Genomic DNA, 25329 nt, shown 5'->3' with positions numbered 1-25329 from the left:
ATTATTTTTGCCCAAATCTTCAAAATTGTGCGTGTTCGAGTATTGATTGATGTTCCTCTTGCACCCAGATGAATTGCTGCCTTGATTAGGGGAAAAGTCAATTTTTGGCCAATATTGACTACAAATGTAAGGTTAACCCCTTGCATTTTTTCAATTTTGGCCAAAAAATGAAAATGCTTGAAAGTTGCTTAAAAGATGCCTAAAGGGCCCTACAAGACATTCAAACTTGATTTTGGGACAGATGTGCTATTTAAAAGGGAAATTTCGTCGAAGATTTAAGGTAAAACCACTCAAAAAAAAAAATTTCTTTTTCTCCAAAAATGGATGATTTGCTCCCTAATCTTCAAAATTGTGCATGTTAGAGTATTAATTGATGTTCCTCTTGCATCCAGATGAATTACTGCGTTAGTTTGAGAAAATTCAATTTTTGTCCAATTTTGGCCCCAAAAAAGTCAATAGTTTGTCCAAATTTGAATAAAATGTAAGGTTTACCCCTTGCATTTTTTTTTCAATTTTGGCCAAAATATGAAAATGCTTGAAAGATGCAAAAATGATGCTGAAAGGGCCCTAGATAACATTCCAACTTGATTTTAGGACAGATGTGCTATTTGAAAGGGAAAATTCGTCGAAGATTTAAGGTAAAATCACTCAAAAAATTAATTTCTTTTTCTCCCAAAATGGATGATTTTTGCCCAAATCTTCAAAATTGTGCGTGTTCGAGTATTGGTTGATGTTCTTCTTGCATTCAGATGAATTTCTGCCTTGATTTGAGAAAAGTCAATTTTTGGCCAATTTTGACTAAAAATGTAAGGTTAACCCCTTGCATTTTTTTCAATTTTGGCAAAAAAATGAAAATGCTTGAAAGATGCTAAAATGATGCTTAAAGGGCCCTAGATAACATTCCAACTTGATTTTAGGACAGATGTGCTATTTGAAAGCGAAATTTCGTCGAAGATTTAAGGTAAAAATCACTCCAAAAATTAATTTCTTTTTCTCCAAAAATGGATGATTTTTGCCCAAATCTTCAAAATTGTGCGTGTTCGAGTATTGATTGATGTTCCTCTTGCATCTAGATGAATTTCAGCCTTGTTTGGAGAAAAGTCAATTTTTGGCCAAATTTGACTAAAAATGTAAGGTTTACCCCTTGCATTTTTTTTTCAATTTTGGCCAAAATATGAAAATGCTTGAAAGATGCTAAAATGATGCTGAAAGGGCCCTAGATAGCATTTCAATTTGATTTTAGGACAGATGTGCTATTTGAAAGGGAAAATTCGTCGAAGATTTAAGGTAAAATCACTCCAAAAATTAATTTCTTTTTCTCCCAAAATGGATGATTTTTGCCCAAATCTTCAAAATTGTGCGTGTTCGAGTATTGGTTGATGTTCTTCTTGCATTCAGATGAATTTCTGCCTTGATTTGAGAAAAGTCAATTTTTGGCCAATTTTGACTAAAAATGTAAGGTTAACCCCTTGCATTTTTTTCAATTTTGGCCAAAAAATGAAAATGCTTGAAAGATGCTAAAATGATGCTTAAAGGGCCCTAGATAACATTCCAACTTGATTTTAGGACAGATGTGCTATTTGAAAGGGAAAATTCGTCGAAGATTAAAGGTAAAATCACTAAAAAAAAATAATTTCTTTTTATTCCAAAATGGATGATTTTTGCCCTAATCTTCAAAATTGTGCGTGTTCGAGTATTGATTGATGTTCCTTTTGCATTCAGATGAATTTCTGCCTTGATTTGAGAAAAGTCAATTTTTGGCCAAATTTGACTACAAATGTAAGGTTAACCCCTTGCATTTTTTTCAATTTTGGCCAAAATATGAAAATGCTTAAAAGATGCTAAAATGATGCTTAAAGGGCCCTAGATAATATTCCAACTTGATTTTAGGACAGATGTGCTATTTGAAAGCGAAATTTCGTCCAAGATTTAAGGTAAAATCACTCAAAAAAATTATTTCTTTTTCTCCCAAAATGGATGATTTTTGCCCAAATCTTCAAAATTGTGCGTGTTCGAGTATTGATTGATGTTCCTCTTGCATTCAGATGATTTGCTGCCTTGTTTGGAGAAAAGTCAATTTTTGGCCAATTTTGACTAAAAATGTAAGGTTAACCCCTTGCGTTTTTTTTCCAATTTTGGCCAGAAAATGAAAATGCTTGAAATTTGCTAGAAAGATGCCTAAAGGGCCCTAGAAGACATTCCAACTTGATTTTAGGACAGATGTGCTATTTGAAAGGGAAAATTCGTCGAAGATTTAAGGTAAAATCACTCAAAAAAAATAATTTCTTTTTCTCCCAAAATGGATGATTTTTGCCCAAATCTTCAAAATTGTGCGTTTTCGAGTATTGATTGATGTTCCTCTTGCATTCAGATGAATTTCTGCCTTGATTTGAGAAAAGTCAATTTTTGGCCAATTTTGACTAAAAATGTAAGGTTAACCCCTTGCATTTTTTTCAATTTTGGCCAAAAAATGAAAATGCTTGAAAGATGCTAAAATGATGCTTAAAGGGCCCTAGATAATAGATGTGCTATTTGAAAGCGAAATTTCGTCCAAGATTTAAGGTAAAATCACTTCAAAAATTAATTTCTTTTTCTCCCAAAATGGATTATTTTTGCCCAAATCTTCAAAATTGTGCGTGTTCGAGTATTGATTGATGTTCCTCTTGCACCCAGATGAATTGCTGCCTTGATTAGGGGAAAAGTCAATTTTTGGCCAATATTGACTACAAATGTAAGGTTAACCCCTTGCATTTTTTCAATTTTGGCCAAAAAATGAAAATGCTTGAAAGTTGCTTAAAAGATGCCTAAAGGGCCCTACAAGACATTCAAACTTGATTTTGGGACAGATGTGCTATTTAAAAGGGAAATTTCGTCGAAGATTTAAGGTAAAACCACTCAAAAAAAAAAAAATTCTTTTTCTCCAAAAATGGATGATTTGCTCCCTAATCTTCAAAATTGTGCATGTTAGAGTATTAATTGATGTTCCTCTTGCATCCAGATGAATTACTGCGTTAGTTTGAGAAAATTCAATTTTTGTCCAATTTTGGCCCAAAAAAAGTCAATAGTTTGTCCAAATTTGAATAAAATGTAAGGTTTACCCCTTGCATTTTTTTTTCAATTTTGGCCAAAATATGAAAATGCTTGAAAGATGCAAAAATGATGCTGAAAGGGCCCTAGATAACATTCCAACTTGATTTTAGGACAGATGTGCTATTTGAAAGGGAAAATTCGTCGAAGATTTAAGGTAAAATCACTCAAAAAATTAATTTCTTTTTCTCCCAAAATGGATGATTTTTGCCCAAATCTTCAAAATTGTGCGTGTTCGAGTATTGGTTGATGTTCTTCTTGCATTCAGATGAATTTCTGCCTTGATTTGAGAAAAGTCAATTTTTGGCCAATTTTGACTAAAAATGTAAGGTTAACCCCTTGCATTTTTTTCAATTTTGGCCAAAAAATGAAAATGCTTGAAAGATGCTAAAATGATGCTTAAAGGGCCCTAGATAACATTCCAACTTGATTTTAGGACAGATGTGCTATTTGAAAGCGAAATTTCGTCGAAGATTTAAGGTAAAAATCACTCCAAAAATTAATTTCTTTTTCTCCAAAAATGGATGATTTTTGCCCAAATCTTCAAAATTGTGCGTGTTCGAGTATTGATTGATGTTCCTCTTGCATCTAGATGAATTTCAGCCTTGTTTGGAGAAAAGTCAATTTTTGGCCAAATTTGACTAAAAATGTAAGGTTTACCCCTTGCATTTTTTTTTCAATTTTGGCCAAAATATGAAAATGCTTGAAAGATGCTAAAATGATGCTGAAAGGGCCCTAGATAGCATTTCAATTTGATTTTAGGACAGATGTGCTATTTGAAAGGGAAAATTCGTCGAAGATTTAAGGTAAAATCACTCCAAAAATTAATTTCTTTTTCTCCCAAAATGGATGATTTTTGCCCAAATCTTCAAAATTGTGCGTGTTCGAGTATTGGTTGATGTTCTTCTTGCATTCAGATGAATTTCTGCCTTGATTTGAGAAAAGTCAATTTTTGGCCAATTTTGACTAAAAATGTAAGGTTAACCCCTTGCATTTTTTTCAATTTTGGCAAAAAAATGAAAATGCTTGAAAGATGCTAAAATGATGCTTAAAGGGCCCTAGATAACATTCCAACTTGATTTTAGGACAGATGTGCTATTTGAAAGGGAAAATTCGTCGAAGATTAAAGGTAAAATCACTAAAAAAAATAATTTCTTTTTATTCCAAAATGGATGATTTTTGCCCTAATCTTCAAAATTGTGCGTGTTCGAGTATTGATTGATGTTCCTTTTGCATTCAGATGAATTTCTGCCTTGATTTGAGAAAAGTCAATTTTTGGCCAAATTTGACTACAAATGTAAGGTTAACCCCTTGCATTTTTTTCAATTTTGGCCAAAATATGAAAATGCTTAAAAGATGCTAAAATGATGCTTAAAGGGCCCTAGATAATATTCCAACTTGATTTTAGGACAGATGTGCTATTTGAAAGCGAAATTTCGTCCAAGATTTAAGGTAAAATCACTCAAAAAAATTATTTCTTTTTCTCCCAAAATGGATGATTTTTGCCCAAATCTTCAAAATTGTGCGTGTTCGAGTATTGATTGATGTTCCTCTTGCATTCAGATGAATTGCTGCCTTGTTTGGAGAAAAGTCAATTTTTGGCCAATTTTGACTAAAAATGTAAGGTTAACCCCTTGCGTTTTTTTTTCCAATTTTGGCCAGAAAATGAAAATGCTTGAAATTTGCTAGAAAGATGCCTAAAGGGCCCTAGAAGACATTCCAACTTGATTTTAGGACAGATGTGCTATTTGAAAGGGAAAATTCGTCGAAGATTTAAGGTAAAATCACTCAAAAAAATTAATTTCTTTTTCTCCCAAAATGGATGATTTTTGCCCAAATCTTCAAAATTGTGCGTTTTCGAGTATTGATTGATGTTCCTCTTGCATTCAGATGAATTTCTGCCTTGATTTGAGAAAAGTAAATTTTTGGGCCAATTTTGACTAAAAATGTAAGGTTAACTCCTTGCATTTTTTTCAATTTTGGCCAAAAAATTAAAATGCTTGAAAGATGCTAAAATTATGCTTAAAGGGCCCTAGATAACATTCCAACTTGATTTTAGGACAGATGTGCTATTTGGAAGCGAAATTTCGTCGAAGATTTAAGGTAAAATCACTCAAAAAATTAATTTCTTTTTCTCCATAAATGGATGATTTTGCCCTAATCTTCAAAATTGTGCGTGTTAGAATATTGATTGATGTCCCTATTGCACCTAGATGAATTTCAGCCTTGTTTGGAGAAAAGTCAAATTTTGGCTTATTTTGACTAAAAATGTAAGGTTAACCCCTTGCGTTTTTTTCCAATTTTGGCCAGAAAATGAAAATGCTTGAAATTTGCTAGAAAGATGCCTAAAGGGCCCTAGAAGACATTCCAACTTGATTTTAGGACAGATGTGCTATTTGAAAGGGAAAATTCGTCGAAGATTTCATGTAAAATCACTCAAAAAAATTAATTTCTTTTTCTCCCAAAATGGATGATTTTTGCCCAAATCTTCAAAATTGTGCGTTTTCGAGTATTGATTGATGTTCCTCTTGCATTCAGATGAATTTCTGCCTTGATTTGAGAAAAGTCAATTTTTGGGCCAATTTTGACTAAAAATGTAAGGTTAACCCCTTGCATTTTTTTCAATTTTGGCCAAAAAATGAAAATGCTTGAAAGATGCTAAAATGATGCTTAAAGGGCCCTAGATAACATTCCAACTTGATTTTAGGACAGATGTGCTATTTGGAAGCGAAATTTCGTCGAAGATTTAAGGTAAAATCACTCAAAAAATTAATTTCTTTTTCTCCAAAAATGGATGATTTTGCCCTAATCTTCAAAATTGTGCGTGTTAGAATATTGATTGATGTCCCTATTGCACCTAGATGAATTTCAGCCTTGTTTGGAGAAAAGTCAAATTTTGGCTTATTTTGACTAAAAATGTAAGGTTAACCCCTTGCATTTTTTTCAATTTTGGCCAAAAAATGAAAATGCTTGAAAGATGCTAAAATGATGCTGAAAGGGCCCTAGATAACATTCCAACTTGATTTTGGGACAGATGTGCTATTTGAAAGCGAAATTTCGTCCAAGATTTAAGGTAAAATCACTTCAAAAATTAATTTCTTTTTCTCCCAAAATGGATTATTTTTGCCCAAATCTTCAAAATTGTGCGTGTTCGAGTATTGATTGATGTTCCTCTTGCACCCACATGAATTGCTGCCTTGATTAGGGGAAAGACAATTTTTGGCCAATATTGACTACAAATGTAAGGTTAACCCCTTGCATTTTTTCAATTTTGGCCAAAAATGAAAATGCTTGAAAGTTGCTTAAAAGATGCCTAAAGGGCCCTACAAGACATTCAAACTTGATTTTGGGACAGATGTGCTATTTAAAAGGGAAATTTCGTCGAAGATTTAAGGTAAAATCACTCCAAACAAATAATGTCTTTTTCTCCAAAAATGGATGATTTTTGCCCTAATCTTCAAAGTTGTGCGTGATAGAGTATTGATTGATATTCCTCTTGCATTCAGATGAATTTCTGCCTTTATTTGAGAAAAGTCAATTTTTGGCCAATTTTGACTAAAAATGTAAGGTTAACCCCTTGCATTTTTTTTTCAATTTTGGCCATAAAATGAAAATGCTTGAAAGTTGCTAGAAAGATGCCTAAAGGGCCCTAGAAGACATTCCAACTTGATTCGAGGACTGATGTGCTAATTTCGTCGAAGATTTAAGGTAAAACCACTCCAAAAAAAATAATTTCTTTTTCTCCCAAAATGGATGATTTTTGCCCAAATCTTCAAAATTGTGCGTGTTCGAGTATTGATTGATGTTCCTCTTGCATTCAGATGAATTGCTGCCTTGTTTGGAGAAAAGTCAATTTTTGGCCAATTTTGACTAAAAATGTAAGGTTAACCCCTTGCGTTTTTTTCCAATTTTGGCCAGAAAATGAAAATGCTTGAAATTTGCTAGAAAGATGCCTAAAGGGCCCTAGAAGACATTCCAACTTGATTTTAGGACAGATGTGCTATTTGAAAGGGAAAATTCGTCGAAGATTTAAGGTAAAATCAATCAAAAAAATTAATTTCTTTTTCTCCCAAAATGGATGATTTTTGCCCAAATCTTCAAAATTGTGCGTTTTCGAGTATTGATTGATGTTCCTCTTGCATTCAGATGAATTTCTGCCTTGATTTGAGAAAAGTAAATTTTTGGGCCAATTTTGACTAAAAATGTAAGGTTAACCCCTTGCATTTTTTTCAATTTTGGCCAAAAAATGAAAATGCTTGAAAGATGCTAAAATGATGCTTAAAGGGCCCTAGATAACATTCCAACTTGATTTTAGGACAGATGTGCTATTTGGAAGCGAAATTTCGTCGAAGATTTAAGGTAAAATCACTCAAAAAATTAATTTCTTTTTCTCCAAAAATGGATGATTTTGCCCTAATCTTCAAAATTGTGCGTGTTAGAATATTGATTGATGTCCCTATTGCACCTAGATGAATTTCAGCCTTGTTTGGAGAAAAGTCAAATTTTGGCTTATTTTGACTAAAAATGTAAGGTTAACCCCTTGCATTTTTTTCAATTTTGGCCAAAAAATGAAAATGCTTGAAAGATGCTAAAATGATGCTGAAAGGGCCCTAGATAACATTCCAACTTGATTTTGGGACAGATGTGCTATTTGAAAGCGAAATTTCGTCCAAGATTTAAGGTAAAATCACTTCAAAAATTAATTTCTTTTTCTCCCAAAATGGATTATTTTTGCCCAAATCTTCAAAATTGTGCGTGTTCGAGTATTGATTGATGTTCCTCTTGCACCCAGATGAATTGCTGCCTTGATTAGGGGAAAGACAATTTTTGGCCAATATTGACTACAAATGTAAGGTTAACCCCTTGCATTTTTTCAATTTTGGCCAAAAATGAAAATGCTTGAAAGTTGCTTAAAAGATGCCTAAAGGGCCCTACAAGACATTCAAACTTGATTTTGGGACAGATGTGCTATTTAAAAGGGAAATTTCGTCGAAGATTTAAGGTAAAATCACTCCAAACAAATAATGTCTTTTTCTCCAAAAATGGATGATTTTTGCCCTAATCTTCAAAGTTGTGCGTGATAGAGTATTGATTGATATTCCTCTTGCATTCAGATGAATTTCTGCCTTTATTTGAGAAAAGTCAATTTTTGGCCAATTTTGACTAAAAATGTAAGGTTAACCCCTTGCATTTTTTTTTCAATTTTGGCCATAAAATGAAAATGCTTGAAAGTTGCTAGAAAGATGCCTAAAGGGCCCTAGAAGACATTCCAACTTGATTCGAGGACTGATGTGCTAATTTCGTCGAAGATTTAAGGTAAAACCACTCCAAAAAAAATAATTTCTTTTTCTCCCAAAATGGATGATTTTTGCCCAAATCTTCAAAATTGTGCGTGTTCGAGTATTGATTGATGTTCCTCTTGCATTCAGATGAATTGCTGCCTTGTTTGGAGAAAAGTCAATTTTTGGCCAATTTTGACTAAAAATGTAAGGTTAACCCCTTGCGTTTTTTTCCAATTTTGGCCAGAAAATGAAAATGCTTGAAATTTGCTAGAAAGATGCCTAAAGGGCCCTAGAAGACATTCCAACTTGATTCGAGGACTGATGTGCTAATTTCGTCGAAGATTTAAGGTAAAACCACTCCAAAAAAAATAATTTCTTTTTCTCCCAAAATGGATGATTTTTGCCCAAATCTTCAAAATTGTGCGTGTTCGAGTATTGATTGATGTTCCTCTTGCATTCAGATGAATTTCTGCCTTGATTTGAGAAAAGTCAATTTTTGGGCCAATTTTGACTAAAAATGTAAGGTTAACCCCTTGCATTTTTTTCAATTTTGGCCAAAAAATGAAAATGCTTGAAAGATGCTAAAATGATGCTTAAAGGGCCCTAGATAACATTCCAACTTGATTTTAGGACAGATGTGCTATTTGGAAGCGAAATTTTGTCGAAGATTTAAGGTAAAATCACTCAAAAAATTAATTTCTTTTTCTCCAAAAATGGATGATTTTGCCCTAATCTTCAAAATTGTGCGTGTTAGAATATTGATTGATGTCCCTATTGCACCTAGATGAATTTCAGCCTTGTTTGGAGAAAAGTCAAATTTTGGCTTATTTTGACTAAAAATGTAAGGTTAACCCCTTGCATTTTTTTCAATTTTGGCCAAAAAATGAAAATGCTTGAAAGATGCTAAAATGATGCTGAAAGGGCCCTAGATAACATTCCAACTTGATTTTGGGACAGATGTGCTATTTGAAAGCGAAATTTCGTCCAAGATTTAAGGTAAAATCACTTCAAAAATTAATTTCTTTTTCTCCCAAAATGGATTATTTTTGCCCAAATCTTCAAAATTGTGCGTGTTCGAGTATTGATTGATGTTCCTCTTGCACCCAGATGAATTGCTGCCTTGATTAGGGAAAAGTCAATTTTTGGCCAATATTGACTACAAATGTAAGGTTAACCCCTTGCATTTTTTCAATTTTGGCCAAAAATGAAAATGCTTGAAAGTTGCTTAAAAGATGCCTAAAGGGCCCTACAAGACATTCAAACTTGATTTTGGGACAGATGTGCTATTTAAAAGGGAAATTTCGTCGAAGATTTAAGGTAAAATCACTCCAAACAAATAATGTCTTTTTCTCCAAAAATGGATGATTTTTGCCCTAATCTTCAAAGTTGTGCGTGATAGAGTATTGATTGATATTCCTCTTGCATTCAGATGAATTTCTGCCTTTATTTGAGAAAAGTCAATTTTTGGCCAATTTTGACTAAAAATGTAAGGTTAACCCCTTGCATTTTTTTTTCAATTTTGGCCAAAAAATGAAAATGCTTGAAAGTTGCTAGAAAGATGCCTAAAGGGCCCTAGAAGACATTCCAACTTGATTCGAGGACTGATGTGCTAATTTCGTCGAAGATTTAAGGTAAAACCACTCCAAAAAAAATAATTTCTTTTTCTCCAAAAATGGATGATTTGCTCCCTAATCTTCAAAATTGTGCGTGTTAGAGTATTGATTGATGTTCCTCTTGCATCCAGATGAATTACTGCGTTAGTTTGAGAAAATTCAATTTTTGGCCAATTTTGGCCCAAAAAAAGTCAATAGTTTGTCCAAATTTGAATAAAAATGTAAGGTTTACCCCTTGCATTTTTTTTCAATTTTGGCCAAAATTTTGGTATAATGTAAAAGTACATCTGACAACAAATCAAATAATTTTCCCCCCTGACACGAATTTATTTTTCTTTAAATTAAGCGCGGGCCAAATGTGTATGTTCACATTAAATGTATTCAAATTTGCACTGAGTTATTTTTTAGAAAGAGTGCATTTTGAAAAGATTTCTCATCCGATAGCATTTGGCATAACTATGTACAGCAAATTGTTTCTAGACTCACGTTAATGATTTGAAGGCAAAGTACTTTCTAGAAGAAATACCACCTGCTCTGATTCCTTGCCTGGAACAAACAGAAAACACAAATGAAACTGATTAACAAATAAAAATGAGATAGGTCATGTTTTCTTCTCGTCAACAATACAAACATTTTATTCAAACTTTGAAGGCTATTCAAGAGGATTTAAGAAGCTTTTTTTTGTTACACGTTAGGAACAAGTATATGTAATGGTTGAACATTGCAAAGTGCTTCAAATTAAAATAAATGATGGAATACATGTACACTGTGTCAAGAGAAATTCATGGTAGAAACAGAAAATGGCTCGTATGTGGCTCTCATTGTGTGACTTCTATACAACTGTGTGGATGACATAAATTATGCATCCCACCTTTTTGGCTTATTTTACATAGAAACCTCACTAGTCTTGTGTAAAACAGGATGTGCCATGCGCGTTTATATAATTCTGGACACGAATGCAAGTTTCTGTTCCCGACCATTTACGGTGGGAAATGAATCTTTCCTTAGATTTTCTGTTTTGAGAAAAGCTTACATTTTCCCCGGTACTGGCAGTGCTAAGTTAATTTTGTATGGTAGACCTGATAATCACTTTGACCAAGTAACCTTGTGGCAAAAAAATTCAAGACAATATTTTCAGTGAAATGATGGAATTAACCGACATCAAAAATGCCCAACTTGATTTCTCTAGTGTTTGTAACCAGATGTGTTTAGAAAAGATAGGTTTTGAAATGTTCTAAATTTGAAAGCCACAAAAAGAAGAGTTGCCTGAATTTGAAATGTAGGCTGTTTGTTTTCCGATTGATATTCACCAAATTAATGAAAACTTCGTATCTGGTTGAAACGGGGGGGGGGGATTAAAAACCCTACCTCTCGATTTTGGGTAAGTGTAATTTTTGGGACAATTGTCAAGATGTGGGGAATTTGATTTGTCCTGTGAAAATTTCAAATTCAGGGAAGAGAGCTTTTCGTGGAATGGAAAGATTCCCATATCTGGCTATCACTTGTCGCCCTGTGCACAAACCCTATGGGACTGGTCTGAACATTTCTAAGTGTTTTCTCTGTCAGTAAACATTCAAAATTTGTCCTGGCAAATTTTGACTTTTTAGGACATATTATCACTTTCGGATGGTCATTTAAGGGAAAAATTACTGATGGCCAGATATGGGAATCTTTCCCATGGAATTTAGCATGTATCGCCGTGTGGCTCACATTCACAATACGGAGTCCAACAGATTTTTAGAAATGTTGTGGCTAATTTGAAGTTGAAAGTGCCTTCGAGTTCTTCCCCTCTTCAATCAAAATTGAAAGTATTTCTGTTCTGTCGCATTTACGTTTTATCATCAATTGGCCACAACATCAAATTGATCACAAACATACATCATGGCACAGAATATGCACCTTGGCATGTCTGCTCAAATGCAAAGGGGCGTGTCCTTTCAATGATCGCTCTATGTGAAAATAAAATGGCTCACGCAACGAATTTTCGGGGACGAATTTTGCATACATATGAAAGGTTGCCGACGTAAAAACACTTATACACTTACATGTACTTACTCTTCAAGTTTTTTTCATCCTCTTCGTACTGCACACAAAGGTTTCTGTTGGGTTTGTATGGAGAATGTCCGCTACAAACGCGGAGCGGTAAACGTGGTTATCTCGTCTTGTCGTCTCGCCGCCATTTTGGAAAGGACGCCAAGGTAGCTATCGCGCATGCCCAAGACGCACGTGCAGCGGGGAAACGTTCAAAATATGCATATTCCCGCTTCCCGCGCGATACGAAGGAATGGGTACGAAGTTGAACTTCTTTATAGGCTTTTCTCGTGATTTAAACAAAACACTGCATTTAAATGAAAAACCTTAATGTGGAAGTCCAGAAAAAAACCAACAATGCTCAGGATTAAAAGATGGGGAATTTTTTTGCCTATATACAAAATTAATAATAACTTTTTTAAGGACAGAACAAGGTGATTTCATAATTTGTTTACGACTTTTATATAGGGTTATGGTGCAATTGCAAATGTCGAATAATTAAAATGTACTTGTACAAAATAAAAAGGATGTCTCGTGGAATCAGGAAATATGAAAGGTTTCATAAATTCTGTTTCAAAAATGATAAAAAGCTCTTGATGTGTGGTGAGACAAATTACCATTAAACAGAAGGAGAACAAACAAATGAATCATTTCCCATTATTTAATTTGTTTATTTTGTACAAAAAGTTGATTTTCGACAGAGAATGGGAACAGAAGTTTAAAATTACACAATACACAACACAGGAGCAAACACAAAAGACAAAGAAATTCTAAATGATATCCAGTGAAGTAACTTAGGCGTTTTTTGGGGGGTTGACACAATGTATTTAAACAAAGATTTTCATGCTAATGTACACTGTGTAAGACCTGAAAGTTGTTTTTGCGACCCACGAATGGGGAACTTGTACCGAAATGTAGTGGAAGTTATTCCAATTTCTGAGTAAAAAATGTTGGGTTTGCTAAAGGTTAACACTTATTATACTTATAAAGGCAATCATAAAAACGACAAACAACATATCAGACACAAAATAGTTGTAAAGTCAATGCTTTTCTTACTTTCAATTTGCACTGGGGTTCACCATATCAATTCACCAAAAGCAAAATTTGCCAACATAAAATAGGTTGAATTAAATTCATGGTAGGTGCATTCATTTTTTTTTTCAGAAAAAGTAAAGTAAACCCCTGTAACACATAACATAAAATAAGACAATACCCATACTCATTAAGTGTCACATTTCATATGTTTTTACCTATCAATGCCAACAAATATTTTACCTTACATCTCGGAAATGGATACACTTAAGCCATTCCTAATTTTTCCGTAAAAAGACATCATGGGCAATTTACTTTTTGCAATACCGTTTATGGTTACATGTAAGTAGAGTTTTGCTGAACCCCCTGCATCCATGTTACTTTTTCAATATTTTTGTGCCCTCTTCTCTAATACTTTTTCTTCTTCATGATTTCTGGCTTCCAGTTGATGGGATGGGTCTCTTCCGTCTGTATAAGAAAAGAAAAACAAGGAAAATAACAAATTTAAGTCAGGGATGCAGACTTACTTTGGTTATCACTCTTGGTTGGTCCTTCTTCTAAGGGCTCCGCAGGGGAGTTTTAACAGGAGGCCGGAAACACCTGGGCAAACCCAATCTCTTAGCGACAAGTGTTACTGGGTTCTTTTAAATGCACTGCATTACACAAACCACGGGACCTATGGCTTTACGTCCCATCCAAAGGATGAAGCAATAATGGTTAAGTGCCTTGCCTAAGGACACACGTTATCAAGACCCGGGCTGAAACCCACATTTTGCTGCCCCTGAAACTCCAGAGCATCCGCAAGGCCATGACGCTCGCTCAAAAGTTATACTCCATATATACCAAACCTGGATAAAAAAGACAAGAAATTTCAAAAATTCCAATTATTCTTACGGCGTCCTCATCTTCCTTGTATATCTTGATGGTTTTGTCCGCCTCGGCAGTGATGAGCCGACTCTGGCTGTTGTCAAACAGACAGGCAAAGATGCCCGCCTCGCTGTCTATGGAGCCGGGCTGGATGGGGGCCTGGGTGCGCTGGAAATTGTAGCCAGTCCGCCAGTCCCAGAAATGAAGCGAACCATTGTCACCTTTTTAAAAAAAAATGCAAGCATCATTAACCCAACCTCACGTAACATTTCTGCTTCTTCCCGAATCCTCCAAAATCAACCATCTTGTTGGAAACCAGTGGCACATTCACTGTTCTCAACTTTAAAGAGGTATCAGCCCAATATAAGGGGAGAATGCGAAATTAAACAGGTGGTAAACTGAGGATTGCCTCAAGGTTTTGTAGGGTTTTATGGGATTTTATGGGGGTTTGATGGGTTTTGATGGGGGTTTATGGGATTTATGGGGGTTTATGCATATATGAGGTTTATGGGGTTTTATAGGGTTTTATAGGGTACCTCGATGTTCAAACTCAAATAAACACTTGTTAAAGTTTGCATTCTCCCCAAATGTAACAATGTCTGGACTTTTCCTTCCTAAATCTAACAATGTCTGGACTTTTCCTTCCTAAATCTAACAATGTCTGGACTTTTCCTTCCTAAATCTAAGAATGTCGTTCAACTCTCCGGGTTGATTTTGAAGAATCTGGAAGGTTAGGGTAAATATAGCACCTAAAAAAGAAATCCTTAGGGGTTTTGACTTAACTCCCTTGTTGGGTTTGAATCTAACTATCTATTTATAACACTGAACAGAGCGATTTTCAAGTTGGTGTTTAAGAATCTCAGTTTCAATTGAAACGTCATTTGACTTGTACCCAACTGTCTACAATCGGAATAAGTATTTTTTATTAACGGTTTGCAAGGACAAAGTTTGAATAGTTAAATGGAGAATATGCAAACCCCATTTAAAATGCAACTAACAAAACAACATTGATAAAGCATGCCAATTGGTGTTTTTTTTTCAGTGTTAAAGCTAACCATTTGCCATGATTGTTTTGTTACTTTGGGGCACTTACCTCCAGATACCAGTACACCATCTGAATTGACGGCCAGGCAGTTGATGATGGCATTGTGGCCGCCCAGGTTCTGTGTGAAGTTACCATCAGGGAACTTCCACTGCTTTATGTTGTCTGGAGAGGCTGAGGCCATCATGTGCCTGATAAAAAGAGACACAACAATCTGTCAAGTGAACAATTCACTCTTTTCACACTCCGCCATTGGGCATGCAGAGCCTCGATCTGGCAACTTTACACAATAAAAATAGCCGGTTCAGTGATCTGAACCCCGACACGGGAATCACTGAACCGGCTATATTTATCGTGTAAAGTTGCCAGATCGAGGCTCTGTATGCCCATGGCGGAAGTGTGAAAAGAGCGAACTGGACAGGCTACTTTCCCCAACCCCTCAGGATTTCTGTTATCTCAAGGGTGTAATACTAACAACAAAAATAATAATACCGGAGTCTTATACAGTGCACGTATCTATCAACAATTAGGTACTCAAGGCGCCAATTAATTATTTAAAGATAGCTAACTGAAGTTTTTGAAACGTGAGACCCATTTTATGCAGCACCTAATAAGGGTTTACAAGGTGCTGCAGCGCATTAAGCAGCCACTGCCAGAAACACCGGGGCAAACCCCTTCCCTAAGCGATAAGAGTTACTGGGTTCTTTACGTGCATTACACAACACACGGGACCTACGGCTTTACGTCCCATCCGAAGGCGGAAGCAATAATGGTTAAGTGTCTTGCTTAAGGACACAAGTGTCAAGACCGGGACTTAAACCCACACTCTGATCAGAAACACCATGGAGCTTGAGTCCGGGTGCCCTTAACTGCTCGGCAATGACACTCCACCAAACAAGTATATGACCGATCATAAATTGTTGGTAAACCTCAGCTTGTTTCTTCACACTGAAAGTATGAACAATCTCGAGTCAAAACCTCAAGGTTCTTGCTCCCTGCTGTACATTGTGACAGGTTTGACTGATGCAAACCAGAGGTGCAACGTAACTCAGCAGACTAGCCTGAAATAGTCTGACCTTCATTGACAAGATTGCCAGGGGCAATTCTAGTGTTATGAAGGACAGTGCAATGTCCGTGACAAAGCCAATTAACAATGATAAGTAACTTATGACTCTGAGAAATACTCGAAAACTCCCAGTCTGTCATCTCCTTGACCATTACAAGATGATGGATGTATAAGATTTGAAAATACATTTTCAGGTTTATTTAAAAACTCTCTTTCACATAATGCTGGAATCGCCCGTGGGCCAAAAACAAAAATATTCGGTCTCTGGTCAGACCAAAGTTCCGGAATTGACGCAGCCACGCGGCTTTTTTTTTTTTTTTCCAAGCTTGGATTGTACAGACAAGGTGGGTACTATTTTGCTTTTTTGGTGTCCTCATGTACATTGGTGTCCTCCATAATTTGCCTTGGTGCTTTCGATCATTTGCCTTGGTGCAATTTCCCATTCCTTGGTGCTCTTTGGTAAAAAAAATTGAGGTGCGGAAATAGAGGGCGCTGTTGAAGCTACCGCGGAACATTTTGGAGAAAAAAAAAGATCGACGCGCATGATTAAAATCGACGCGCGCGCTGACCAGAGACCAACTTTTTTTTTTTTGGCCTTAGGCAAACTAGGATTGACCATCACTCTTGATTAAACTTCTTCTGAAGTAACGATGAAAATCGCAATTAAAAAAATCCAATGTGACACTCACAGTTTTGGATGGATGACCAGGGCTCGCACACTCTTCTTGTGATTGGTCAGCGTCGCACGACTCTTGCCTGCTGCGAGATCCCATAGACGAACTGTGGAATCATGGCTGCCACTAACAACCTGAAAAACAAACCCCCAAAAATATAAAGATATTAAGAGCAATGGCAATAAAATGGAGGAAAGATTTTCAAATATAATTCCTGCAATTTGTGTTTGTTCTCTTTAATGAATTGACTCTTCATTGCAACGTACTGACTACTAAGAAATAAATATTAAACATGTACATTTGCCACAAAAAGGAAAAATTGCTTCTAAAGAGCTTTGAAACTGGAAAAAAAAACACCGAAAATTCACCAAAAACAGAAACATACAGCTGAAAAAAAAAAAATCACTCAGAAAATCCAAGAAAATAAATCACACCAAATTAATTTGTAATTGCTAGAAAATGTAAACTTCCATCACCCATTTTCGAAATGGAAATATAATTTTGACAATATTTCAGAAAGTGAGAGTATAAATATTATCAGGGGTGCGAGTGACCACTGATAAAATTAGCTGAAAACAGCTGAAATAGGTGTAAAAAAGCTGAACTTTGGAAATCTCCTATACTTTTGTACACAGCAAGTGAGGGAAAAAGCTGAAATCCAAAACAAAAAAAGCTGAAATCAGCTATAAAGCTGAGATTTCACACCCCTGATTATTCATGCAAACCTGTGGTTCTGCAGCTTGGCATTTGACCGTAGCGACCGTGTTGGTGTGACCGGCCAGCGTGTGGATACAGGCTTTAGTTCTCATGTCCCAGATACGCACTGTGGAGTCCCGGCCACAGGTGGCTAGGATGTCAATGGTTGGATGAAGGTCTAGGGCATAGACTGCGCTCAGATGGCCGTGGTAGTGCCTGATGACCTTATTCTGTTCCAAGTCCCAGCATTTGACCTGTTTGTCTTCAGAGCAGGAGAATAAGTAGGGTTGGCGTTTGCTGACTGCCAGGCCACGTACGGCACTGATGTGACCTGTCAGGGACAGCTTCAGCTTGCCACTTGCCTGGAGTGGGGAAACAACAAACAGATGCTGTGAGTCTGGCTGCTATGAATCAAACTCAGCACTGAGACTGTCAAACACAAGTTTGTTGTGAATGCAAAAATTTCCTGAAAATATTAAAAAATGACTCCGAGACTGAATCGTCGGGTGCCCGGCAGAAGGGCATATGAGCGTTCTGACGCGAAAATCATTTTCAAGAAAATTGCATCGAAAGGTTCCATTGTTCCCCCGCGTGTATTAGGAAACCAAGGTTCCCCCACACATAATATAAATCGTACGAATTCAAAATTTATCACTCGTATGAATCATAAGTTTTGGAACAACTGGCAGTAATTTCTGACAAAAATGTTTAATACTCATTAAAATAGAGGCAGTTTGCTGCACATGCCCTTTTGCTGGGAACATTTTGGTCATTACGCGCTATTGCATAAGGGAATATGCACATATGCCCTTCTGCCAGGCACACGACGGAATGTTTTATGCAAATGTTACTGAATCCAATGTCAGCTGTTCAATTGTCATGAGACAGCGATAACTTTCACAGGGCAATTTTCTCAAACCAAGTCTTTCAAAGTTGTACCATTTTTTTGTAAAAGCTCCACAATCAACTGACATCAGGAATGTTATACACCATGACAAATTTGTTTTTCTAGTTGTGTTTAATGTCATTAGATTCTTGAAACCTGATTTGTGCAATATACTAGAAGCAGAACACATTTTTCCTATCAATGGGGAAAAACACAAAGAAATTACAATTCTGTAAAAAAAAAGTTGAAAAACCACTATGGAAATGCACTGCTGACCCAAAAAAATAACTTACTGCAGAACTGAGACTCTGCTATGAAAAAGCTCGACGTTTCACTTGACCCTACCCCACCTCTAAAGGAAAGAACCAATACCATCAGCAGCTCTTGCGGGGATGGGTTCCACTTAAGTAAGATTTGAGGCTTTGCATGGTGGAGATACTAAATAATGAAAGGTTTGCGGAAACACCATGTGGGAATAATTTCTCAACTAAGAGAATGGTTCTGAAAAGAACCAGAGGTATAAACTTGACGTTCCGGTCAGTATGCTCTGACCGTCTTCAGGTTCCACTTACCAAATCCCATATCTTGATGACTCTGTCATTGGTCTTCAGGTTCCACTTACAAATCCCATATCTTGATGACTCTGTCATTGGTCTTCAGGTTCCACTTACCAAATCCCATATCTTGATGACTCTGTCATTGGTCTTCAGGTTCCACTTACCAAATCCCATATCTTGATGACTCTGTCATTGGTCTTCAGTTTCCACTTACCAAATCCCATATCTTGATGACTCTGTCATTGGTCTTCAGTTTCCACTTACCAAATCCCATATCTTGATGACTCTGTCATTGGTCTTCAGGTTCCACTTACCAAATCCCATATCTTGATGACTCTGTCATTGGTCTTCAGGTTCCACTTACCAAATCCCATATCTTGATGACTCTGTCATTGGTCTTCAGGTTCCACTTACCAAATCCCATATCTTGATGACTCTGTCATTGGTCTTCAGGTTCCACTTACCAAATCCCATATCTTGATGACTCTGTCATTGGTCTTCAGGTTCCACTTACCAAATCCCATATCTTGATGACTCTGTCATTGGTCTTCAGGTTCCACTTACCAAATCCCATATCTTGATGACTCTGTCGTTGGACCCTGTCACAAACCACTGATTACCGGGCTCCACAGCAATGCTCCTGACCCATCCGATATGGCCGCTGATGACACGGTACAGCTTCCATGGAGGTCTCCACTGCGGCTTGGGCATCGTCGGTGCTTTCCTGGGTACAATGGCACCAGACTGTTTGCCCCCACTAGGGATTGCAACAAGTGCCTGTGGGGAACAAGACAACAGAACAACTGAACCCTTTGCAAGTATTACTTTCTTCCCACTTAGCCAAAGTAAAAAGTACTTTGCAGCAACGTTGCTAATGTTGCTAGCATCGTGACCTTGGGCGTGATCCCTGGCTACACTGCATATACAGGTTTATGGCTCCTGACTAGCACCCCTTGAACAAAGACAGTGATCAACTAGGGAACTGCCAACACAGGACTGGATAGCTCAGTGGGTAGACCGCCGGAATGGCAATCTGGAGGTCGCAGGTTCAAACCCCGCTCCAGTCAATTTCTTTGTTCAATTTTTACAAATTAAAGTAATGTGTCACAGACATCATAAACAGAAACCTTCAAACAGAAACCTATGCAACAATATACAAGTTCAAGACTTTCTTGTTTTTAGGGCAAATATGCCAAAATTGTCAGTGTTTAGGGATCAGACAGGGTATATCTGTATAGTCCACCATTCTGCATACATCAAAATGTAGCACAAGTAAGGCTGAGTCCGAATCACATTGGCTACGGCTAGAAATATCACACTCGTCTATGGAATGTGGCTGAAGCCACTAGCCAGTGGCTTCCATAGGTGCGCGTGTTATTAGTAGCCAATTGATTCTGATACGACCCACTACTTGGATATTTAACCCCTTAAGGATGGGGCGTAATGGGGACATGTCTCCATACATGGAGCAAGTGACCCGCATGACTGCACAGCCTTTGTGTGGTAGCGGGACTGCACAAAAGCAGCAGCTGTGGAACTACCCACTAGCCGTGTGCCACGGCATACCACAGCTGGCAACTGCATTCCGGTGAGGATTAGCCGCTCTCCGTCTTTGAGGGGTTAAAGACAAATACTCAAGTGATTTACTCTAAAGAAACATAAACAATATTGCACCAACAGTGCAGGTTAGAAGAAGGAAAACGTGGAGAAAGTATAAATCAATTTCCAATTTCCTTCAGAATTACCTTTGACCCTAGGGGCCCAGTCCTCTCCGGTATCCCAGCATGCCTGTGGATATCCTCCACGCTGGCTGCTGTCTTTTCACTGTCGAGCCTAACAAGAAAAAGAACTCACATAAATAATAACACAAATATTTCAAAATATAATCTGAATACGAACACCAAGCCAAGTTTTGGACCAACTTGTTACTTGATCTGTTTCCGTCTGTTGAAATTTGTCCGATTTTCATCGATGCAAAATCCAAAAGTATAGACCATGTTACAATTGTTTGCAAATTAGATGTTGTGGTCATGTGATGCCAACTTCCAGCAAACGGTTCTCTTCTACGCTGCATGAATATCTCTGTGATTGGTGTAAAAGTGGTGGCCAACTGCTTCCTGGAGGCTTCCCCCCCCCCCCCCCCCCCCCCCCCCCCCCCCGGTGCTCTTTCTTGCAGTCTGCTTGGTGCGCGCCATGGTCAAGGGTATAGTTTGATGAACGGTGATCACAACTGAGTGCAGATTGAGCGAACGGACCCCGCCTCTTGAGGCCGGCGCATAGCATCCTGGGTTGGAAGCCTAACAATGGGTTGTTCAATATGGTCAAAATAACATGCAAAAGACGCTTAAATGTTTAGGTTGCCTATCGGTTGCCTGTCTGTGTAACGTCACAGGTGACATGGTCTATGCACTTTCTAAATATAATACATCTATTCTTAACTACTATCCTTTTCTTCCTTGAACAATTTGACACAACCATTACAGTAAATAGCTATATTGAACGACCATCTAGATACTGCACAGACTTTGATGTAGATGTAGATGAACACAAAGCATCAAGTATGGGTTTGTAGACGGTTTAAGTTGACTGACCATGACTGTGATGGTGGGAGACCAGCTAGTACACCCTGGACTGCCCTCTGGCTAAGTGGAGATGGTTGAGCTGCTGTCTCAGCAGACAGCGGTACCCCTGTCATGAAAAAAAAAGCAATAGCACAAATTAAGGATGTGTATGAACAAGACAATTTTGTGGTTAAGGATTTGATTTTTACAATATTGGAACAATGGAGAAAAGCTTTGGCTGCAGACAAAATGCTAGTTATGACTATCAAGATTCCCAATTTGCTAAGAAATTACTATTTGTTAATACCCAACATTGTTGGCTTTTGATTGATTCAAGAATCTCCTCACAAAAATGCCAAGGGAATTGGATTTAAAACCTATTTAGGTCGCAATCTAAAGTCGAGAGACAATGATACTCCGCTTACAAAGAGTGCATAAACTGATAGTAATGGTAAAGTTGATCACTTAACTTACCAGGTGCGTTTGGATACTGGAAACCTGTTGTTACTTGTGTCTGCATGTCACCGAAATCTACCCAAAAAACAAAGAAATATAACTTCTCTGGTCAAACTAAATAAACCACTTATATAATACAAAGGCTTCTGCCACTTCAGAAAACAAACATCAAAGTACACAGAGAATATGACAGAGAACAAATCATGAACACATTAACCCTAACTCCCTAGGCCTTTTTGCTAGGATGCAGCCTCAATCCTGCAAAATCCTCAATTGGCCTCATGGAAAAATAGCATATAGCCTCAATCCTGCAAATTCCTCCGTTGTTTCTTGAATGTGGTCCATGGAGGGGTGACCACTGCCTGAATCCTGCAAAATCCTCCGGCTATGACTGTCAATAGGCTGAGGCAGAGGCAGTGACATCCTAGAGCAGTGCGGAGGATTTCAAGTATAATCAAGGACTAAATTTATGCACGGCTGAGCATAAACAACACAAGGTCCGGCCCAAGACCTTGACACAGTGCGTACTCCGAAATCAGCAACGCACTTTGGCCATGTAACCTCAATCCTGCAAATTCCTCCAATTTGCAAAAAGGATTTTGGAGGATTCAGGGCGGTTAGGGTTAATAAGAAATAAAGTTCCTGAGTTTGTTCTTGTAAGAATCCTGTATGGTATGCACCAACTTATTTGACCTAAATTATTAAAATGTATCCCTCTCTGTGGAAACACAGCGGATAGATACGAAAGTAGTTAGTACCTCGGTTTGCTTCCTGTGGCATCAGACTGACATTATTCTGTTGTAAGGGAGGTGGCTTGCTTTCTCTCGGCGGTGGGAGGTGCTGTACCATTCCATACTCATCTTGGATTTTGCAAGCAATCTTTATTCTTTCACTGTCACCAATAACAAACAAAAAAGTATTTTAATAATAACAATTTGTTTTAAAAGTTAGTCTAGCAATCAAATTTTGATATAATGAATTCTTAATCACTAGTATCCAAAAGAAATTTGTAAAATGTAAGATACATCCAATGCTAAGAATAAACATCCCAATAGTGTTACCAAAATAAACAAAGAAACTAAACAAAGAAACAAAACAAACAACCCAACAAAAAAACCCAACCCCCCCCAAAAAAAAAAAACCAAGGCATGATTTATTAAAGATACACAGCTCATGTATCATAGCCATCAACTGACCTTTTCTCATCAACAGGTGGCGGCTGAATGTTGTCTGAGATGAAAATATCATGGGACCTCTTTAATGATCTGAACACCAGTGTGTGGACAGAATGCTTTGTTACTTCCTGAGGAAAAAAAGTTGGTAGAATAAAAGACTAATTCTAAAACTTGCAATTGACATAAACTGGTATGGTAGACGATAAAAAACAGTAATACTAGAATGTTTACGTCAATAATTGTTAGGCTGGTATGAGAACATTTTTCTACGTCTCATAAAAAAGCGTTTTCTACAGCATCAGAAATGTAATCATATGAGAAGCTTGAAACACATTTCCCATATTACACTAGTCTGTGGGGGAAAAAACTGGAATCTCACAAACAGTATTGAGAGTCCCAAATTTTAAAACTAAACTGGAATAGTAAAAAGGGTCAAAATGTAAAAATAAAAATCATAGCATAATACATGTAGCAGTAACAAATGTTGGTGTGAACTGCTCAGATAAATTTCAGCGTCACTTACTTTTGAAAGACTGTGATATCATTTGGCTTTGGTGTATAAAGTCTATACTGGCCTAATTACTAAAGGAAAGAATGTTGCATCCTGACGCCATTTCTTTCATCATATTATTTAATATCTCAATGAAGGTCAGTCATTGCAAAAATGTTGAAAAGACATTAATCATCTGCTGGGACTGAAAAATATTTTCAATTTTGTTAAAACATGTAGAAAATACTTTGAAAATGCACTCAACACTACATAGACTTTGTACACAACCAAAGATGTGGCATCAGGATACTACATTCTTTCCTTACCAAATACTAATTACTTACTCCTAGAACTATGAGGCTCCACGTAGTGGAGCCTCATAGAGTCAGAACCCCGCAAAATTGTTGTCAGCACAAAACACTAATTAAGTACAAAAACGTCCATCCCAACCAAGCTTTTTCCCACAGAACCGCTGCACAGTTTGCCCCTAAACTCCGTACAATACCTCATGACATACTCACGTTATGTGCACCCAACAAACATCGGTGGATTCTGTCTGTTTTAAGGCCAAAATGATGAAAAATATGCCCTTTCCACACTGAGCCAACGTGACACTTGAAACGTGCACGCGCGCAGAATGATCGCAGTCATCGGTTCGATCGCTCGGAGCGCGCCGCGGGGGGTATGGCATGGTGTAGGAGCGGAACGATAGTATGCGCATGCGTACAAGTGCAAGTACGTACCCCCCACGGCGCGCTCCGAGCGATCGAACCGAAAATGACTGCGATCATTCTGCGCGCGTGCACGTTTCAAGTGTCACGTTGGCTCAGTGTGGAAAGGGCATATTTTTTTTGGCCTAAAAACAGACAGAATCCACCGATGTTTGTTGGGTGCACATAACGTGAGTATGTCATGAGGTATTGTACGGAGTTTAGGGGCAAACTGTGCAGCGGTTCTGTGGGAAAAAGCTTGGTTGGGATGGATGTTTTTGTACTTAATTAGTGTTTTGTGCTGACAACAATTTTGCGGGGTTCTGACTCTATGAGGCTCCACTACGTGGAGCCCAATAGTTCTAGGAGTACTAATTACTATGGCCGGCAGGGAGTGTTGGGAAAATTTCCAAGAATTTTAGGGCCTAGGCCTACATTAAAGGCTACCATTTTTACAGAATTTGGAATATTTATTCTCATAAATCTCAGACTCAGGCTCAAATTGAGTCAAAATCGTGTTTTTATTCTTTAACCATAACCTTCCCAAAATCCAATACAAGACACTTGAGAATAAACACGGATAAGCCTAGTAAAACAGTTTATCAGTAACAGTAGTACAGACTTCATTATATTGTGTGTACGATTTGATACAGGTGCGAGTTGACTTCCAATTCGTATGTATGATTTATCATTCACGTCATGTGTGCGATACGAGCAGACGCGTAGACGAGTTAACGTTAGATTTCATTATCTTAGCCGGAGATTAATGTGCTGGTATTAAGCAGAAACGCACAACTCACCTCCATACCGCCTCGATCTCTAGATAAAACGTGCAGACTATCAATTATAGTAAGTAAAATAGACCCTAAAACCAGTCGCAATTCGGAATCTTTTCACGCGCATTCACAAAATCACACTGTGCAAGTCGCCATTTTGTTTTTTTTTGTAACTCGATCGAATTCGTGCTGTTATCATTTATGTTATGAGCTTAAAAAAATAAAAATTTAAGACAAAGAAAGAATATAAAATACATTCATCTTCCTCATATTTAATTAAAACTATAAAATTAATTTATATATTCAAATATAAAATTTAAAAAAAAAT

The 25329-nt window shown here is 37.2% G+C and overlaps 1 protein-coding gene across 1 annotated transcript; it reads right to left on the bottom strand.

The window, feature by feature from the left end:
- Positions 1-12660: 12660 nt before the first annotated feature.
- LOC119728254 (pleiotropic regulator 1-like) lies at positions 12661-25171 on the bottom strand. The gene is made up of 12 exons (XM_038200408.1): positions 25026-25171; positions 23047-23153; positions 22609-22742; positions 21869-21925; positions 21425-21521; positions 20579-20666; positions 19398-19610; positions 17420-17752; positions 16710-16828; positions 15006-15145; positions 13940-14133; positions 12661-13513 (listed from the first exon to the last, which is right to left on the bottom strand). Exons 1-12 carry the CDS (start codon positions 25029-25031, stop codon positions 13454-13456), a joined length of 1548 nt encoding a protein of 515 aa, XP_038056336.1. The 5' UTR covers positions 25032-25171; the 3' UTR covers positions 12661-13453.
- Between the last annotated feature and the right edge of the window lie 158 nt (positions 25172-25329).

This window comes from Patiria miniata, unplaced genomic scaffold (assembly GCF_015706575.1).
Source record: "Patiria miniata isolate m_02_andy unplaced genomic scaffold, ASM1570657v1 HiC_scaffold_20, whole genome shotgun sequence".
Classification (NCBI taxonomy): Eukaryota; Metazoa; Echinodermata; class Asteroidea; order Valvatida; family Asterinidae; genus Patiria; species Patiria miniata.
The sequence above is the reverse complement of the archived record's forward strand: the minus strand, read 5'-3'. Positions and strand labels throughout refer to the sequence as shown.